General features: G+C 31.0%; 3 protein-coding genes across 8 annotated transcripts; 2 read left to right on the top strand and 1 right to left on the bottom strand.

The window, feature by feature from the left end:
• Positions 1-971: 971 nt before the first annotated feature.
• On the bottom strand, positions 972-8313 carry LOC100248426 (peptidyl-tRNA hydrolase, mitochondrial). 6 transcript variants are annotated; one of them, XM_010653080.3, is made up of 10 exons: positions 7759-8313; positions 7449-7546; positions 5247-5462; positions 5070-5154; positions 4913-4980; positions 3719-3769; positions 3557-3630; positions 1594-1652; positions 1425-1501; positions 972-1223 (listed from the first exon to the last, which is right to left on the bottom strand). In XM_010653080.3, the coding sequence occupies exons 3-10, from the start codon at positions 5352-5354 to the stop codon at positions 1092-1094; spliced, it is 654 nt and encodes a 217-aa protein (XP_010651382.1). In that variant the 5' UTR covers positions 5355-5462; positions 7449-7546; positions 7759-8313; the 3' UTR covers positions 972-1091. The 6 variants fall into 6 exon arrangements, with proteins under 6 accessions (XP_010651382.1, XP_010651380.1, XP_059593299.1 ...); XM_010653078.3 differs by lacking the exon at positions 7449-7546 and adding an exon at positions 6760-6826; XM_059737316.1 differs by lacking the exon at positions 3719-3769.
• Positions 8314-10861: 2548 nt separating this feature from the next.
• LOC104879597 (uncharacterized) lies at positions 10862-11669 on the top strand. The gene is made up of 4 exons (XM_019220500.2): positions 10862-10966; positions 11045-11100; positions 11213-11369; positions 11448-11669. The coding sequence occupies exons 1-4, from the start codon at positions 10886-10888 to the stop codon at positions 11517-11519; spliced, it is 366 nt and encodes a 121-aa protein (XP_019076045.1). The 5' UTR covers positions 10862-10885; the 3' UTR covers positions 11520-11669.
• A 5031-nt stretch (positions 11670-16700) lies between these two features.
• On the top strand, positions 16701-18185 carry LOC100265612 (uncharacterized). The gene has a single exon (XM_010653170.1). It carries the CDS (start codon positions 16701-16703, stop codon positions 18183-18185), a length of 1485 nt encoding a protein of 494 aa, XP_010651472.1.
• The last annotated feature ends 1178 nt before the right edge of the window (positions 18186-19363 follow it).

Here is a 19363-nt window from a genome sequence, read left to right as displayed (position 1 = left end):
GATTTGTTTTGAACGGGTTAAAATTGGATTTTGAAATATATTTTTTAAATAAATAATAATTACCCAAAAATGTTAGAATAATGTTGTGTGTGAAAAATGGAGAGTGGGGACACGGTCTGGAGTTGAGCGTGGGCGTGTGAAGGGAGCTCAATCATGGGTAGTGCTGAGTGGGACCCACAAGAGCACATGTCTAGATAGGATTGTGCAGTGGGGGGCTGCTGTAACTCCACACACTGGATAAAAACCCACGTTTTAGTTTTATGGTTTTTATCCCTCGTTTCTGGATTTTATGGGCCGGACCCATATTTAGACTGTGGTTACAAAATTTATTTGGGCGGGCCCACTTCTCCACAACATCACCAGAATTGTGGGAAAATATACTTTTTCTTTGGCACCTTGAAATTTCTATTTTATGTATGAAAAGAAAACATAATATGGAAAAATATATATTCGTTCTTTTAATTATATAATATTTTTTATAAAATTAAAAATATTTATCTACTATGCAATTTGAGGTTTCCTTAACCAAACTTAATGAGACCTAAGTATTTGTCATATGATTCTAGTGATAATTATCATTTGAAATAGGAAGACGACACAAGCAAGTAGTCAAAAAGTTACCAATTCTTTGTGCATCATCCCTCGAAATAGTGACTGCTGTCTCATATTCACCAGCAGGTCCAATTTGGCAATGGAGGTGGGCCCGGTGGCTTGCCTAACTTAAATTTTTTGAAGACAAAAAATAAAAATAAAAATAATTAATTGTTTTGCAAGAATTTGCATTGATTCAGCATGATCAAATATTTGAATTTCTTCCTGCAACATACCATAAATAAGAAATTGTTTGGGTTTCATTTTGTATCATATTCAAAATTCCATATAAAATTAGAAAAGGAGGGTAGTCAAATATTAGCCCCTCTTTCAATATTCCTAACCCTAAATTAGGTGTATTTTGATGGAAATATCGAAAATATCATGAATATTTTCATTCTTGACATGAAATATAAAGAATCCAAACACTCATTTACGAAAAAAGAAAAAAAAATCACATGCTTTGTGGATAAATTTACAGAAAAGAAAGCTTGAAGATGTTATGTCTGCATGTTCTGCACTCTTATATGCTTGTACTTTTGCTCTGTGTTGAAGCATCTTGCACTCTCTGTCAATCCCTTTGATGAAAGGAGCTTCAGTACACCAACCCCTTCTTGTAAAGCAGCATCAATCTTAAGAAACACAAGGAATACTGTTATAGTTTTTACGAAACGAGGAAAAAAGAAAGAAGCTGCCCTCGAAAAAGCACAACAAAGAGCATACAACCATGCAAAATCATAGTAGAATTGGATAACAAGATGGGATTCATGTTGGAATATAGGTTTTTTCCTTTTCCCTTTTTTTTGTTTGATTAAAAGTCATGATAAACTTACTCGTTCTCGAGCTGTTGCACTGAACTTCTGGAGCAAGAATGCTTTGGGATCCATTTGACCAGGAGGCTTTCCAATACCTAATGAGAGGATGTTGATATTTAGTAAATGGAAAAAGTTTATTTGAAGGAGTGGAAGAACATTGCGTATGGATTTGGGATTTCAGACCAACCAATTCTTAGCCGAGGAAATTCTCTGTTCCCTCGAAAATGATAAATCACGCTCTTCAACCTGTTACAGCAAAATGAGTAAAATCAGATGCAAAATCACACAAGACAACCCCTGTTCTCAACATAACCCAACTCTCTTCATAGACAAACACAAAGTTAATAAATATTCTTAATTCGTTTTATTACATACAAAAGTTTAAGGATTTCTATGCAAATTCAAGAAGAAAATGAAGTGTCAATTTGGAAGTGTGAACCTGTTGGATCCATTTATTTCCTCTAAGATAGCTTTGTATCTGAGAGTCAAGTGGAATTGTTTTCAATCTCCTCTTTGCCTATTGGTGCCCTTTGAATACCCCCAGTGAACCTAAGGTACTAAATATTGTTTGGTCACCCGGTTTCCAAATTAGGAAAATGAGTTAAGGCTTGTGTACATTAGCATTTTTCATCACATTAGACATTATTAAAAGATGTCTTTCATAAAACATTTGGGCATTGAGACTAGTGTTCCAATCCATTCAGTTTTTAGATCAACATACAGGACCCCAAGACTTTGTCAACGTCCTTGCACAAAGATGGGACAAGGATTGGTGGATTTTGGCACTAGTTTTATTTTCTTTAATGCAGTCTTCTACCTCCTTGCATGCTTCTTCCCCTTCTATCATCTCATTTCTTGTTTTTTATAAACATACATGTTCCTATATGCGTCTGCAAGTCTTTTTAAACTCACTCCTACAAATGCAAACAAATAGGAGCCATGCTTTAAGACCATTTTTATGAACATTAACTTCCATAAACAAGGTAAATTTAAGCACCTATACAAGTATCATAGGAACATGTTTCATCCATTAACAGCCTACAACACAAGCCCACATTCTATTCCTCAAATCCTGTACCAAATCTGGCTTAAAGAATAAGATTGGACTCCAAAGATCTTTTGTATTTCACCCTTTTCAAAACAAAGCTCAGCGGAGAAACAGACTACATTTGGATGTAGCATGTCAAATAGTTGAGCACTTGAGATCATCCTGATATAAGTTGAGTCCGTAAGTCACAAATCAAAGGGCTTATGAGCTATCTTATTCCATCAAACATCAATGCACCATAAAACAGAAAAATTCAGAGTTCCACAAGAAGTTTCATAAAAAAGCACAAGGCCCAGCCTAACATGATAATCGTTCTTGATGACCTTTGGATGTGAAAATTTAAGCTGATCATAGTGAGTTAGTTTACCCATATTAATTGATAAAACTGATGAGGCAACCATTTCTAACACTAATTCATGTAAAAGTAAAATCCGTCTACTTTGATCAGAATCCTACACATTCTAATAGTTTACCCAATATGCTCACTGTACTTGATGATAACCATACTGACCCATATTAATTGATAAGCCTGGTGATGCAACCATTTCAGATGCTAATTCATGGAAAAGTAAAATCCATCTAGCTTGATGACATTCCTCCATGTTCTAATAGTTACCCACACAGATACAGTAAAGATAAATTTTATCTATGTAAAATAAATGAGAAATGAAAATTGAGTTCTAATATTTATAGAGAAAAGGGAAGAAATTCAGTTTCCACCCATGAGGATACCATTTCAATCATAGTTGAAACCAGGATTCGAGCATTTGAGATACTAAGCAACTTGAAAAAATGAGATTGGGAACCAGGCCTACATGCCAAGATTTAGGGTTGAAACTTGAAACAACCAAACAACTGAAAAGCATCCCAATTTCAAATCCATTTCTAAACCCTAAGCTGAACCTTAAATCATCCACTTGATGGCATACAAGCGAACTCAAGCATGCATTTCCAGAACAGAAAGCACACAAGAACATGCACATCAAGTGCCTCTTCGTCACAATAATTTTTTTTTTGCATGTAATAGGAAAATAAAAACTCGATAAAGTATCGTCGTTTCAGTAGTTCTATAATTAAGTATGCAAAGCATCTTTCTTCATACCCATTGTGGTTTCCATGGCCTCCTTTGTGGTGAAGACGGAGCACCCCACATGGCAAGCTCATGTCATCATGAAACTACATCCACAAAATTTAAGTTAAATAATAATAGAAGCAATTAAAAAGAAAACAGAAAGGAAACACTATTAGTCAATTGAGAAATTACCACAACCACACGATTAAGAGGTAGCTTATAATAAGCTGCAAGTGGGCCAGCCTGGAGTTAGATGAAGAATAACAAAATTATAGCATCATGTCATAGAAATTTGTTGAATAATAAACTAATATCCTAATAAGGACACTAAATTTTCTATAAAATTTATCTGCATTACAATCTTCAAAACTTAGCATTAAAATCAAACAACATAAAGTTTCGGATGACTTATAGATGTTCCTCTATAAATAAGAAATATAATCAAAGAAATAGATGTTGTAGAGCAGCTAGTGGCCAATTCTACAGTTAACTGAAAACAAATAAAAGGTGTTGCATCACATCCATCTCTATGTGAGGTCTTATACTTCTGTTGTTATCAATTTTATTTAATTTCATAGGTAGGAGAATCAATTAATTTTTTGAAAATAACAAGTCAAACTAACACCAAGTATTGTTTCATCATGCAATGTTTCGATTATGTATCAGCCGATAGTACTAGTGATACAAATTGTGAACTGTCAAAGTATCATCATATGTTTGAGACAGTTCATCTAAATCTAGATTTTTATTACCTAAAGATCCATCAATCCTGCCATAAATGTCATAGAATCAGCCAATACTTCAAATCATGTGACTAAACAATTTAAACCATAAAATATAGCATGTTATTATCAAGCATAATGAAATGGATAGAAAAGTAATGGTTTACAAAGAGTTTCAATCTCTGTGAATAAAAGAAAACTACAATAACATACATGAAACAAGTTTAAGTGCAGTGAAACTATGCCACCACCCATCTCTTCCATCTTCCTAAGCATTTACCCACACCCTCAGTTTATACCATGTATATTTTCTCAGTGCACTAAAACTATCAGAGTGATCTCTATTTTACCTATCAGAAACATAAAAGTATTATGAAGCTCTTTATTTTAGTGATCAAAAAATAAACCTTAAAAGGTATCTAATTTGCAATTATGTACCTTGCCCTTGTTGCTGATAGTGGGATACTAAGATAATGGAATAACAAGTCCCAGTTATGTGAATATATTTCTCGTCATTTCAAAACAGTTGAATGGTAGTCAAATTGAATCATACAGCCAGATAAAATAACCATTGACAATAGCAGAAACTTTCCTGGGAGGAAAGTAATTAAAACTTTAGAGATCAAAACTCCAGAGATTATGAGGAAATGTTTCGGTAACTTACTGATTCACCACTCAAATTCATGTAAGTCTGAGGCTTTGCGAGGAAAACAGGAACAGCATCAACAAAACCTGAGACATAAATAAACAAAATTTAATGATAAATGCAATTATGTACTGGAATATTTATGAAGAGCATGAGTGGAATGAAGCTGACAGACCTTGTCCAAAGATTGCTTTGCAATGAACTGTGTCCATTGGAATCCCTTGTGATTCAGCAAAGGCATTGATCATCTCAAACCCCACCTACATTGAGCAAGACAAAAGTTGATTTTAAAGTTAACTATTACTAACACATTGATTTGAGAATTTTCACAGATATATAAATTGTATCTGACATTGTGTCTTGTTCCTTTGTATTTATCCCCAGGGTTGCCCAAGCCCACGAAAAGCCACGGTCGAGGAGAGGCAGTGCAGAACAACCGTCTAGAAAACCTGTTCAGCATTTCCAGTCTCCTTTAATTCCTTCCACTAGTCTGCAACACCATATCTCAGCAAAATGCTTCCATTCACCGTTTTTCTTTATGAAACTTTTAGACTTCTGAGAGCGATTTCTGAGAAAACAAGGGAGGTCAAAGTTTGAAGAAACAAAGGATTACAAAAATCCATGGTTTACAGTAATTCATTCCACCTTAGCCTTTGTTGCTTAACCTAATTAATTTTACCCAAATTCAGTTGGTCGAAGCCATACCCTACAATTTATGAGTAATTTTGGTTTAATGGAGAATCCAAACCCAATCTCAGAAATTTAACAAACCACCAAAGAAAAAAAAAATCCTGAGAAAAAGCCTAATCTCAATTCTTAATCATAGAAACCCTACCAAACTTTGAAGAGATCACAGTCTCACTGACGAACTTCCAACAGAATAAAAAATAAACAAATAAATAAACACATCAAAATCTAACCCCCAAAAAAGTTCAAATCAAAAGGGTCAAGCATCAAATAGCTGTGCGCCTTCAAAGAAATCGAGCAAATTATGGCCTTGTAGCTGAATGGATGTTATTGGTGGCTATTTTGGAAGTGTTCCTTCTGCTTTGAAGGCAGCAGGACACACCAAAAGCATCAATTTTTAGGAAAACATTTGTTGAGCTTTGTTTGGACACTAAGGGACTGAGAGAAAATAATGATATAGTGGATTCAGAAAATAAGAAACTCACCCCAATTGGCTTAGGGTTTCAAAATTTTCAAGTGCCAGGAGGGATGGGAATCCAATTCTATTTCCCTTATCCGACAATGGAATGACATTGTTTCAACTAGAGGGGAAGAGGTCAAAATGATGTTATAAAAAAAAATTAAAAAAATTAAAAAAAAAAACAGCATTTCGACTAGGACGTGGGAAGAGAAGAAACAGAGAAAATAAAAACCATGTCGTTTAGAGTGCAATTTCTTCTTGGCTCTCTGTTTTTATAGCATCACTAAAATTTTTTTATTTTTTATTTGCTATCACATAATTCAGGGTGAGAAATTGAAGAAAGGGGCCATGAGATTCCTTGAAAAAGATCCAAACATGTTCAAAGTTCAAACGATCCAAACCAAGTTGAGAGCATTGAAGCTTATCCACCTGAAGCACTCACTCCTACTCCTATCCTACTATAGAAGCAATGGTCAGATGATTCAATGAGGAGGGAGGCAGTCTTGAACTTTCCTCAACCTCAATTCTACTATAACTACCAAAATGAAAATTTATTTCTTATACTCTATAAGCTCAATGGTAGGGTTTAATTCAAGGTGGTTGGTAGTTAGGACAAATCTCAAATAAGCCTCTATTCCTTTTTGGTGTTTCAAAACGATATGCATAAAGGAGTCTATCATGGCTAAACAGAGAAAGGAGAGAGTGCTCGTATCCTTACATCATTAGTAAGAAATGAGCTTCGATACATCTCTTCCCTGAATTCTCAATTAGAGCATCTTCCTATTCTACAAGCAAGCTATATAAAATTAATGAATTTGATTTTTGGAGAGTACTAAAAAAGCATTTTCACATCAATTTGTGTTAGTAGAAAACCCTTAGCATCCAAATGTGCCTTGCACCTCTGAATAGTCCCATAAGGTTTATACTTCATTCTAAAAACTCATTGGTTGCCTACTACATGCATACCCCCTTGATATGGCACCAAAGACCATAAGTTACTATTCATAAGAGCTTTGCATTTCTCGACCATTGCTTCTTTATACTTAGAATCAAGTAAAGCCTGATTTATAAATGATGGCTCCATTGAATTTGATTTACACACAGAAATGGTGGCAGGATAAGCTTTTGCTTTGAAAATACCAAATTTTGAATGAGTATGCATGACATGAGTTGAAACAACAAATTTAGAAGCAAGTAAATATTTAGAAAGTGGTTCTATAGGCGAAGAAGAAGTTGACTGAAATGAATAATCAGGTTACAGTAATGTAAAATTTTGTGGTTCGAAGGGAAGATTTTGTGGCTCTGATTGACTGACTAAAGGAGGCAAACTAGATTGAGTGGTATGTGAAACACTAGAAGAACAATGATGCTGCAAAGAATGTAAACAGGGATTATGAGAAGAGCTACCAATTTCAAGGCTTGATGGACTGTTTGTTGAACCATTTGATGTTACCAACACCTAAGTTGTGAAGCTGAGATTGATTCTTGAGGAATAAGCTAAAAGCCTGAGGAAAATTGGTTTGAAAATTAGTCGATTCGGGCACGAGAAGGAGCGGAAGCAAAGTTGGTGGAGAATGGAAAGCATTCTTCATCAAAAGGTTATTATTAATCAAATTTTCAAATTCATCAAAAGTTCATATTTTCAAATTTGATGACAGAAAATATAAATAAATTTTTAATAAAATTAAAATAAAAGGCAAAGGGTTAGAAAGAATACCAAATGACCAGAAGGGGAGTCTAATATCTGTAAATCCGGTTCTCGAGTTTTAGCTCTCCAATGCTTCAATGCTTCAGTTTCTCTCTCAAAGAAACAGCTTCCCAACAAACACTCCTCCTTCCCTTCAAAATTATAAATTACTTACAGTGCCTCGGAGAAAAGAAAAGAAAATATATATACAGTGATCCTAAAAAAAGGAGCAAGGGAAAATTAGAGAGGAGTGAGTGAGAGCCGTCCCGGCGTCCCCACTAGAACCCTAAGGACGGCTCCTTTATTGGCCTTCATCCAGATTTAATCCTTGGATCATTCAAGCTCCAAACAAAAGCCCAAAGGCATCATTGTCCAAAGCAAGCCCAAAGAAATGAAGCCCAAGTTGCAGTGATAGTCAGCTTAAAGCAATCAAAATAATGAAAATAATAAAAGAGATAAAGGCCCAAGCCCAAAATAATGGATCTAAGCACAATCCGAACACGTGCTGTGTAACGATCAAAAACATCTTACACATTTTCTCGAAGAATAATAATATGAACAGAATAGTGGTGGCATAACTAGCATGGACTGTCGACGATGAGGTTGTAGGATACGCTACTAGTAGCGGTCATGGATGGATGATCGGATGAAGGTGAGGAGTGGTCATGGAGGAGATGGTGCGGAGAAGCGACGCATGTTGGACCACGGGAGGAGGAAGAGGCAGTGGCGATGAAGCGACTGTCGTCGGTGTGGCGTGGAAGTATGATCCGTGGCGCGACTGCCTTGCTCGTGGGGAATGAAGACGCTGCCGATTTCAGAAACAGCAAGGAGAGGTGGAGGTGGCGGCGTGGGTCTGGTGGCTGTCGCCAGCTGTGGTGCCGCGTGGAGATGAGACAATGTGTTTGGCAGTGACGGAGAGAGCGACTGGTAGTGGAGGTGTCGCGATGAGGTGAAGATATCGGTATTGGTGCCGACTACGGCTTATGGCGCCGAATCCGAGAGGAGGTGCGTGGCAGTGGAAAGAATAAGAAGAAGAAGAAGGAAGAGGACGAGGAGCTGGCTGTGGCGTGTTTAATTCTTTCTCCAGATATTTGTTTTAAGATATGTGCAGTGAGAAAAGAAAAACAAGGGTTAGTGAAAATAATTTTTTATATTATAAAAAATATCAAATATAACTAAAATTAATTAAACCTTTATGTCTTTTTACATTAGTTAATACCTCTTACAAACAAATGTTTATTCTCTTCTTTTGACGAGATCAAAAGTTGTATTCTAACAAAATTCAAACATTAAAACAAGTTAATTTTTTAAAATTGTCATACAGTGTTTTTATAAAACAAATGCTCATATGAAAATTTGAAATGTTTTTAATTTATTTTTTATATTTTTAAAATAATTTTTATATGTAGTGTGTTATTTATATTTATATTTATATATATTTTTTTTTAAATAACTTTAAAAGTAAGTGAGAATAACTAAAAATAATTAAAAAAAAATCAAATTTTTTTGTTTTTAAGTCATCAAATATATATATATATATTTTAGATAACAAACAATTATTTTTAAAAATGATTAACAAACAGAGCTTAAGGTTTTATTTAGAAAATGTTTATAAAAATTATTTTTCTTATGATATTTTACATAACAAAAATCCATTCAATAACTTTTTTTTTCTTACCTAATTTCTATATATTTTAAATATGTTTATATTATGCAATAAGTTATTCAATGTTTAATTAAATATTTTCAATGTTAATTTTGTTCTTTTTGCTATATGTGCTTTTAAGAAAGTATTAAATAACAATTAAAAAAATGTCAAAGGCATGTTTGGTCCCAAAGGTAGCAATAAAAGAGGGGAGATTAAGAAAAATGTTTTTTTGTTTTTTTTTTATATTATATTTTAAAAAATATTAAAGAAAATCAAACATTTAAAAAAATCTCTTATTAAAAAATTGTCTTTTTTCACATCCTTTCATTCCCTAAAATGACTTTTCTCCTATATACTCATTCATATCCATTCATCCCCTTTATATGATTTTTTTAGTTACCCATTCATATCCATTAATTCAAATATCTAGATGTAATTAATTCAAATGGTGTTTGTTTTCTCCAATGATAATATACATTTTATAAAAATTATCATAATGTAACTAAAATAATTTAAATATCTTCATAAAAAAACTTGAATTAGATAAATATCCTCTTTAAAAAATTAATGATAATTTACTCTCTTTTTTTTATATAAAAATTAGATAAATACATTTTTTTTAAAGTACATCTTTTTCTATACAAACGCTTTTATTATTTCAAATTAGTAGTTCATATAATTTTTTTCTCCAAAGTACAAGCTACTCTTTAAAAAAATTATCATAAATATAAATAATAACTCAAATTATTTTTATTCTTTCCAAATATTATAATGAATCCGAATTCAATAAATAAATAACAAGTATAATTACCACTTTCTTTACCAATTCAATGGCCCACTTTAGGATGAAAATTAAGATTAATGCAATTCAATGAAATTGAAAACAAAAAATATATATATATATAAGATAAGCACAAATTTTCGTTAAAAATTTAAAAATTAACAAGATATACATCATATTTGATTAATTGAATTCCAACCAATGACAAAAATAAATTAAAAAAAAAGTACAAAAAAACTATTAGTTACCAGACTATAGAAACGTTTTATTGTTAGACTTCTTCTTCATTAATCAAGTGTTACAACTAAAAGATACTTAGGTCCCTTAATCTTTGGTTTTTATTCCTAATTAGTTTCTATTTAGTTTAAGAAATAAAAGATCCTTAGGATTATTTTATATTTTATTTTATTTATATTCCTAATCAATTTCTATTTAGTTTATGAGAATAACGGATTCTTAGGATTAGTTTTTATTTTATTTAGTTTTTATTTCTATTTAGTACTCTATATAAAATAGGGAGAGGGTAGTGAGAAAGACATGACAAATTATTCTCAATAAAAAAAAAAATTGATCTCTCAATTCTCTCAATTGCATTTTTCTTCTCTCGAGTCATAATATTTATTAAGGGGTAGTGTTTGTTTCACAGAAGTCTTGATCTTTCTTTGTTTCTTTCTCAGCGAAGTCATCATTTTGATTCTCTTTAATTAGTCATTTTGTTCAAAATCATCATGTCTACATCCACATTAGACGCATGGTTCTGTTGTTTGCATTGCAAAACTCGCTTTGCTCCTTTCAATGGTTTGATTAAGGTATTTATATCTCTATCGTGTGTGCATAATTTTAGCTAATGTATTAACATACATATTACATTGATATTATTCTTGCAGGAACTTGCTTCACATCGGAGTGGGGAGAAGTGTTGGTTCCTCTTTCGTGATAACGCGTAAGATTTTGAATTTGAATATTGCATGTGTCTTTGTTTTGAAAATAATATTGCATGTTTGTTTACAATTGGCCGGGTCCATAAAACATATATATCATATGGCATATGGCAGTGGCTTGATGAATGTGAACTTTGAAGGAAGAAAGGCAATTGATCAAGCTCCAACTAGTGTTAAATCTGTTGAGGTTAGAGATGGAGGTCATACAACTCAAACAGATATGGCCAGCATGTACTGTTCTAAGTGCAGTGCTCATGTTGGATGGAAAATAGTAAGAATCGTCATTCCCTTGTTATGGATTTTGTTTTTTTCCATGTATAATCTTAAGGAATGCATGCATTTTTTACAGGTTAAGGAGAGCAACAATCACCCAATAGTCCATCAAGGCCAATACATAGTGCAAAATCATATAAAGATGTGATGGATGTGGCACAAGCCTGAATGGGATGCTTCTGCTGACAACTATTATAATTGATATCATTCGTTTCTTTTCCTATTCATTTATTCAGATTGTTGTTTCAAATGGGTCATGTACTAGTAGGAAATAATGATATGCCGAATTTAAATTAAATTGTGGGGAATTTTTTGATAGATTAAGTCTAAGGGAAAAATATTAATGGACATTTTAGTCGAAAAAAACTCTAAAAAATTATAAAGAAGTGAAAATAGATATTTTGAAATTATTTTATTGCAGAAATTAATATATTGTAATATAATTTATCTTATTTAATAATATTATACTTTACTAGAGGTAGAAAGTTCTACCAGCATGTAGAGATATGATATCTAGTAGGACTACTCAGACTAGTTTGGAGGATTGTAGAGACTTGTAAAATCTTACATGTAAAAACATTATATGATCATTATAAATTCACTAGTTTTTTATGATTAAAAAAAATTCCCCTAGTTATTAAGTCATTTGTTCATTTCTAAAAACTCTAGTTTGAACATATTTAAATAAATATTATTCAACAACAATATAATATGGTAACATTTTTTAATAATATGACTTAAAAATAAATTTAATATTAAAATTATGATCTTTAATTTATTCAATGATATAAAATAAAAAGAAAAGTGAGTTTTGACTCACTAATTTGAAAAAATATAAAACAAAGAACATCAACTTTCATAAATTAGTTTTATCTTCATTTATTTAAAAATATTTTAAAATATATGCATTTTTTCATAACTCAAAGAATTAATATTTTAAAATATATGCATTTTTTCATAACTCAAAGAATTATTTTCTTAAATACGCTTTTACTTGATAATATTAAATAAAATTATCCAAAATTAGTTTATCATTTTAATTTGATACAAGTGTTTTAAAAATAAATATATTATAATTTTTTTTTTAAATAAATAGATTTTCAAGTGATAAATAAAATATTTCTAATCTCATATTCTTCTCATTAATTTAATAAAATTGAATAAAAAAAATTTTAGTTGACATCAACAATAAAATAAAATAAAAATTTAATTAAAAATAAAATTAAAACTAAAATACATAAAAATTAAATACAATTAAAAACTTAAAAATTTAAAAATAAAATATTTACTTCCATTATATTTTCAAATTTTTTCTACATATTTATATTTTCTATTAGAGTGTTTTAATTAAGTGAAAGTTAATATTTTATTTTTATAATTTTAGTTTTAAAGTTTTTTTAGTTCTAATTGTATTTTTAATTTTAAAAATTTCTTATTTTATTAATCTCAAATGGTTCTCACTTAAAAAAAAAGTTGTTAATTGGTATTATTAAATGTAGAAGTAATAAATGGCATTGGAATGACATGACAAGGTTTTGGATATGAGATATGCACCAAACATCCCTTTTGGGACACAATAGTGCCCAAAAACATGCTTGGAAAAGGAAGAGAAATCCGAATTTAAACGAAAAATAATGTCAAATTCTTGTGCATATTGTAGTAGCCCATGAGCATATAGCCCAAGTGATCATCAACATGAGCATGTGAAACAAAGTTGGAGGAGGAAAATCCCAATGACGTGTTATGCAGCAAACACCATCCCTTTTGGGGGCATTGGCGAATCCGGTTTTGGGAGGTACCATGGGAAGTTCTCCTTCGATACCTTCACATACGAGAAGGCGATCCTAAGAAGAAGCTTGCTTACTGAGTTCTGGTTTAGGTTTCCTTCATGGAATGACTTCAGGTTGGCACTCACCAAGTCAGCTTACAGCTTTGATTACTTTGGATTTTTGCTTGTCCTCTTCGGCTTGAAGATATATTCTTAATGAACATAGAATTTACTGCAACAAATCTTGCAAACTACATGTGATGTATGCCTCTCTTTGTCATGATCTCAGTTCATGCGGTAACTGATCAGGTGAAGTTGACATGGTTAGGGGGAAGAAAAGAGAGTGGGTATTGGTTTTGGTTTTGGTTTGGAATTTATTTATTTATTTTTTTAATGTGAGGAAGTTTCATAAGGAGGAATACCCCGATTGCAATAATACAATGAAATGTACAAGTTATAAAATTAATAGAGAAAAGTTTAATTTATGTTGTACTATGATATCAACCTTCACCTCCAAGATTGAGTTATTTATGACATACATTATTCATTTGGTTACTTACACTTTAAGTTTTTTAAATAATTGGTCATTTAACATATGGTATTGAAGCTAATTTTATGGTCTTAAAAGTTTTTACTTCTATTTATTCTATTTTATAACTTTTTTAAAAAAAGATTAGTCTAATTTAGAAGTATGCTAAAACTTTATAAAATAATACTCTTAACATGAAGAGAAATTATTATCTTAATGGAATCATTGATTCATTAATAAACGAATAATTTATCAATTTTTTGATAAATTAATATCTATTAATTTATAAAGAATATTATGTTTCTACTGTAATGTAAACTACATAAAAAGTTGTAAACCCTAAAAGGATGTAGTAAAATGTTAATATATAAAAGTTTAATAAACCCTAAAAATAAGGAAGGATTATAAATTGTAAAACATAAAAAACAAAATTGGATGGAAAGAGTTGTGATATTAAAACTTAAAGATGTGATTTTAAGGATGTTATTAATTTAATACATTAATTTGAGTTGAGATTGAAAATTTGATTATTCAATAAAGGTTTTTAATTTATCGAGGTTTTATTGTACAACTTACTGATTAGTGTTAATTTTCAATCAAGATAAAGAAAAGGAAAATAATTTAAAAAAATGATTTTCTCATGTTAGGTTTACGATGAAAAATATATATAAGAAAATAAAATTGAGTAAAATTAATTAGAAATTTGTATATAAATTAATTTCTTAGGAGCACTATTAAATTCATAATTTCAAATTTTTTTTCACATTCCCTTTAGATTGTTTGGAAACCAATCATACTCGTAGGTGGTATTTATTTATTTTACTTAATTTTAAATAAAACTTTAATGTTTAATAGTGTTAAGTATTAAATTATTTATTTTTATAGTATTTTATTTTTATTAAGCATTAAAAAGTAAAGAAAAACCAATATTTTACTTTTTCTATTTATAAAAAGTCAAAATTTTGGTTTTTTTCAATTCAACAAAAAGTTTATAATAAATTATGAAAAAAAAATTAAATTTTGAAAATAAATTACTTTTAGTAAAAAGCCAAAAAAACAAACACTCACTTAATTTTTTTCAAACAAAAGATAGATTATAAACATTTTTGGAAATTATAAAGTCCCTTGGCTTTTTTTATTTTTTTTTAAAAAATAGTTTGAAATAACTTACCCCATTTAATAAAAAAAATAGAAAAACACATTTAGTAATAAAAAAAATAGTAAATACTTTTAAAAAAAAAACATAAAATAATTTTTTATTCTTAAAAACAGAAAAAAAAAAAAAGTGTATATGCATTACATTTTTTTAGTTGTTTTCACTTTATTTATTTTTAATTATTTTAAAAAATAATTATATAAATATGAAGAATGATTAAAAATAAAATACTACATATAAAAGTAATTTTTAAAATTAAAAAAATATTTAAATATATAAAAAAACATGTTAAAAATAGAGATAATTGGTTAAAAAAGGTGAAATTCTCGGCATATTTGTAAAAGGGAAAACTGATCAGAAGGGACAAAAATCCCTCAATATTGTAAAACTAACCCTCCACTTTTAATAGCCTCTAAAATGGTCCGATCTGGACAAAAATACCCCTCAGCTACATCAACTCCTTTTTCCCTCCCATTCTAATTTTATTTCCCTCCATTCACCTCCTTTTTATTATTTCTTCCACTTTCTCATTTTTTTCATTTTCTCCTGTTATTCCGTTTCTCTCTTTTCAGTGCATTTCTTCAAGTCTCACACAGTTTCTCTTCAGATTTCTTCAACTTAAAGCGCTTTAAGTTGTGGTTGGATAAACAGTGTACGTTTATTTTTATTTTTCCATATTTTTTTTCTTTCATGTTTTATTTATTGAATATTTTCAAACATTTAATGAGATGTAGTAAATATTTAAATAAGTTTGAAATTGTTATAATTTTTTTAATATCATTTACAGCCATGAAAAAAGGGATTAAAAGAAGGAAACAATCAGCTTAAAAAGTGTAGCGTGGAGAAACATTGTCTATATGGAAAAATCAAATGATGGTAAGTAATAAAACTTATGGAATTTTATGATGGTTTTGGTATTGTTTGCACATTTGTGCTTTATATAGATGTAAATATATGTGTTAATAGGGTTTTGACATAATATATAAAGTTATCTTTTTTAGTTATATATCAAAACCTTACGGATATTAAGTTGAACTTGACGTGTGTTAAGTTGAACTTGAAGTAAGTTAAGATTGTATATAGTTATTTTATAGTAACATTATATTTTTGTTATTGTATTTAATTATACTCAATTTGAGTTGAATCATTTGCAAATTAGCCTTGACATTAAATAAATTACAACATAACCAATCTTTTAGTAAACAAATATATTTTTATTGTTTAAAATAGTTTAGAGTTACAATGTCTGAATTTATTTAATAACTATATACATTGTATTTCTATATCATTATTGGTATTATTTGAGGTAGTAAAGATGATTAATAATGTTATTTATTTGTTGTTTATTAAAAAAATAAATATGTGTAATGAAATAATATGTATTTAATAATGAATGAGTTTTTTAAAATTAATACCTACTTATTGGTGCTAATGCTATGATGTAACTAAAAAATATTCTAATATTGTTTGTTGATGCCACTAATTGAATTATTCTGTTATTTCAGTGGTTGATGAAGTAGGAATAATGCTTTTATATGAAGGAGAATGGGTACGAGATGGAAATGTTTTCTATTTCGAAGGAAGTAAAGGTAAAGGCATTGAGATCCCGAAAACTATATCATATAAAGAGTTATTAGGGGTTGTCCATCATATTTTGAAGCTAGATCCAACAAATTGTTTTCTTTCAATGAAGTATGTATTCAATGCCAACATACCCACAAGTCCTATACAACTAACTGATGATGGGGATGTGAAATTCTTTATTGGTTTAAATTATACAAATGGTAAGCTGTCTGTTCCATTGTGCATCATAGTTGAAAAGAGAATTGATAATCACAATCAGAAATCAATTTGCAATTCTTATTTCGAATGTCATATGTCTTCTGAGATTGATAAAGAATTGAATGAGGACTCAATGTTGATGCATAAAAGTAGACACATTCATTGTGATTCAGTTGAAACTCTTACTGTTGATGGTGAAAATGGACCAAGATTTCAAAATGAGTCACATGAAGGGTATAAAGTTCATGATTGGAACATGAATGAGACTGCAATTAATGAGGAGGATTATAGAATGAATACTAACCCTACTAGTGATAAGCAAGTGACCCAAATTGGCTCATTCAGAACTGGTTCAGCTCAGAGTGCAGAAATCTTGACCATGATTGATACAAGTGATGGGTTCATACATGACAATCCCACTATAATCGAAGATGTAGCAAATGAAAGACAAAACATGATGCAACAACCTATAGTTAGTGGAATTAGTGATGACCATCTAGAAGAACACCAAATTTACTCAAGTAAGAAAGAATTACAAAGGAAGTTGTATATGATGGCTCTGAAAAGGAAGTTTGAGTTCAAAACAACTAAATCCACTACTAAGTTATTGCTTGTTGAATGTTTTGATAAAGAATGCAAGTGGCGAGTTCGTGCTACCAAGTTGGGGATTTCGAATATGTTTCAAATAATGAAATTCTATTCAACACACACTTGTCGGTTAGATATGATGTCTCGTGACAATCGACATGCAAGTAGTTGGTTGATTGGTGAGAGTATAAGAGAAACATATCAAGGGATTGGTTGTGAATTTCGACCAAAAGACATTGTAGCAGACATTCGAAAGCAGTATGGCATTCAAATCAGTTATGATAAGGCGTGGAGAGCCAAAGAACTTGCTCTAGGTTCTATTAGGGGATCACCTGAGGAGTCTTATAACACTTTACCATCCTATTGCTATGTTTTAGAGCAAAAAAATCCTGGTACCATTACTGATATAGTTACTGATTGTGATAATCAATTCAAATACTTTTTTATGTCGATTGGTGCATCTCTTGCTGGGTTTCACACATCAATAAGGCCTGTGGTTGCAGTTGATGGGACATTTTTGAAAGCAAAGTACTTAAGGACTTTATTTATTGCAGCGTGTAAAGATGGCAACAATCAGATATACCCTTTAGCCTTTGGGATTGGTGATTCAGAAAATGATGCCTCATGGGAGTGGTTTTTACAAAAACTACATGATGCACTTGGACACATTGATGATTTGTTTGTGATATCAGATCGACATGGTAGCATTGAGAAAGCAGTACATAAAGTATTTCCCCATGCGAGGCATGGTGTCTGTACTTATCACGTTGGACAAAATTTGAAGACAAAGTTCAAGAATCCTGTAATTCATAAGTTGTTCCATGATGCTGCCCATGCTTATCGTGTTTCAGAGTTTAATTTTATATTTGGGCAACTAGAGATGATTGACCCAAGAGCAGCAAGATATTTGATGGATATAGGTGTTGATCGATGGACACGTTCATATTCTACCGAAAAAAGATATAATATCATGACGACAGGGATCGTTTAAAGCCTTAATGCTGTGTTGAAAAATGCTAGAGATCTTCCGGTTTTGCAATTGGTTGAAGAATTGAGAAACTTACTTCAAAAATGGTTTGTGACTCGTCAACAACAAGCAATGTCAATGTCAACTGAACTTACCATGTGGGCTGATGGAGAACTTCGTTCTAGGTATAATATGTCAGCAACATATCTAGTGGAACCTATCAACTCCAAGGAGTGTAATGTTAACTATGCTGGCATTAGTGCTCAAGTGAATTTAGACACTCGTTCATGCACATGTCGACAATTTGATCTTGATCATATTCCATGTGCACATGCTATTGCTGCTTGTAGATTTTACAACATTTCATGTTACACTTTGTGCTCCAAGTATTTTACTACTAAAACATTGTTATCTTCATATTCAGAGTGTATTTATCCAACTGGAAATGAAATAGATTGGGTAGTACCTAATCATATTCGTGATAAAGTTGTGTTACCACCTAAAACAAGACGCCCAACAGGAAGACCAAGGAAAGTAAGAATTCCTTCTGGTGGAGAGGGCAAGCGCACATCTCGTTGTAGTCGATGTGGTCAATATGGGCATAATCGGAAAACATGCAAACGACCAATCCCTTGATATCATGATAGCTTTGGTACTCTATGAACTTACATGGAATGAAAATTGTAATAGTGAGCTTTTTTGTTTTTTTGGTACCCATGTGAACAGAAATGTAAGTTACTTTTTTGTATAAGGTGATAGGATAAGCACATAGATGAATATTGTAATAATGATCCCCTTTTTTTGCATAACCATAGAAATGGAGATATTTGTTACTTTTGTACATATATGTTATGATGAGTTATGTATAAAGTATAAATGAAAATTACATGTTTATTCTCAAACTATGGACTCAACTGTTCTCACGTTTATTGATAAGGAACTTGACAATAGTTAAGTTCAGGTTTTGTCTGAAGACTGTGGACTTAACTACCTTCAAGTTTGTACATAAAACAACTTGACAATAGTTAAGTTCAGGTTTTGTCTGAAGACTGTGAATTTAACTACCTTCAAGTTTGTTCATAAAACAACTTGACAATAGTTAAGTTCAGGTTTTGTCTGAAGACTGTAGACTTAACTACCTTCAAGTTTGTACATAAAACAACTTGACAATAGTTAAGTTCAGGTTTTGTCTGAAGACTGTG

This window comes from Vitis vinifera, chromosome 6 (genome assembly GCF_030704535.1).
Source record: "Vitis vinifera cultivar Pinot Noir 40024 chromosome 6, ASM3070453v1".
Taxonomy (NCBI): domain Eukaryota; kingdom Viridiplantae; phylum Streptophyta; class Magnoliopsida; order Vitales; family Vitaceae; genus Vitis; species Vitis vinifera.
The sequence above is the reverse complement of the archived record's forward strand: the minus strand, read 5'-3'. Positions and strand labels throughout refer to the sequence as shown.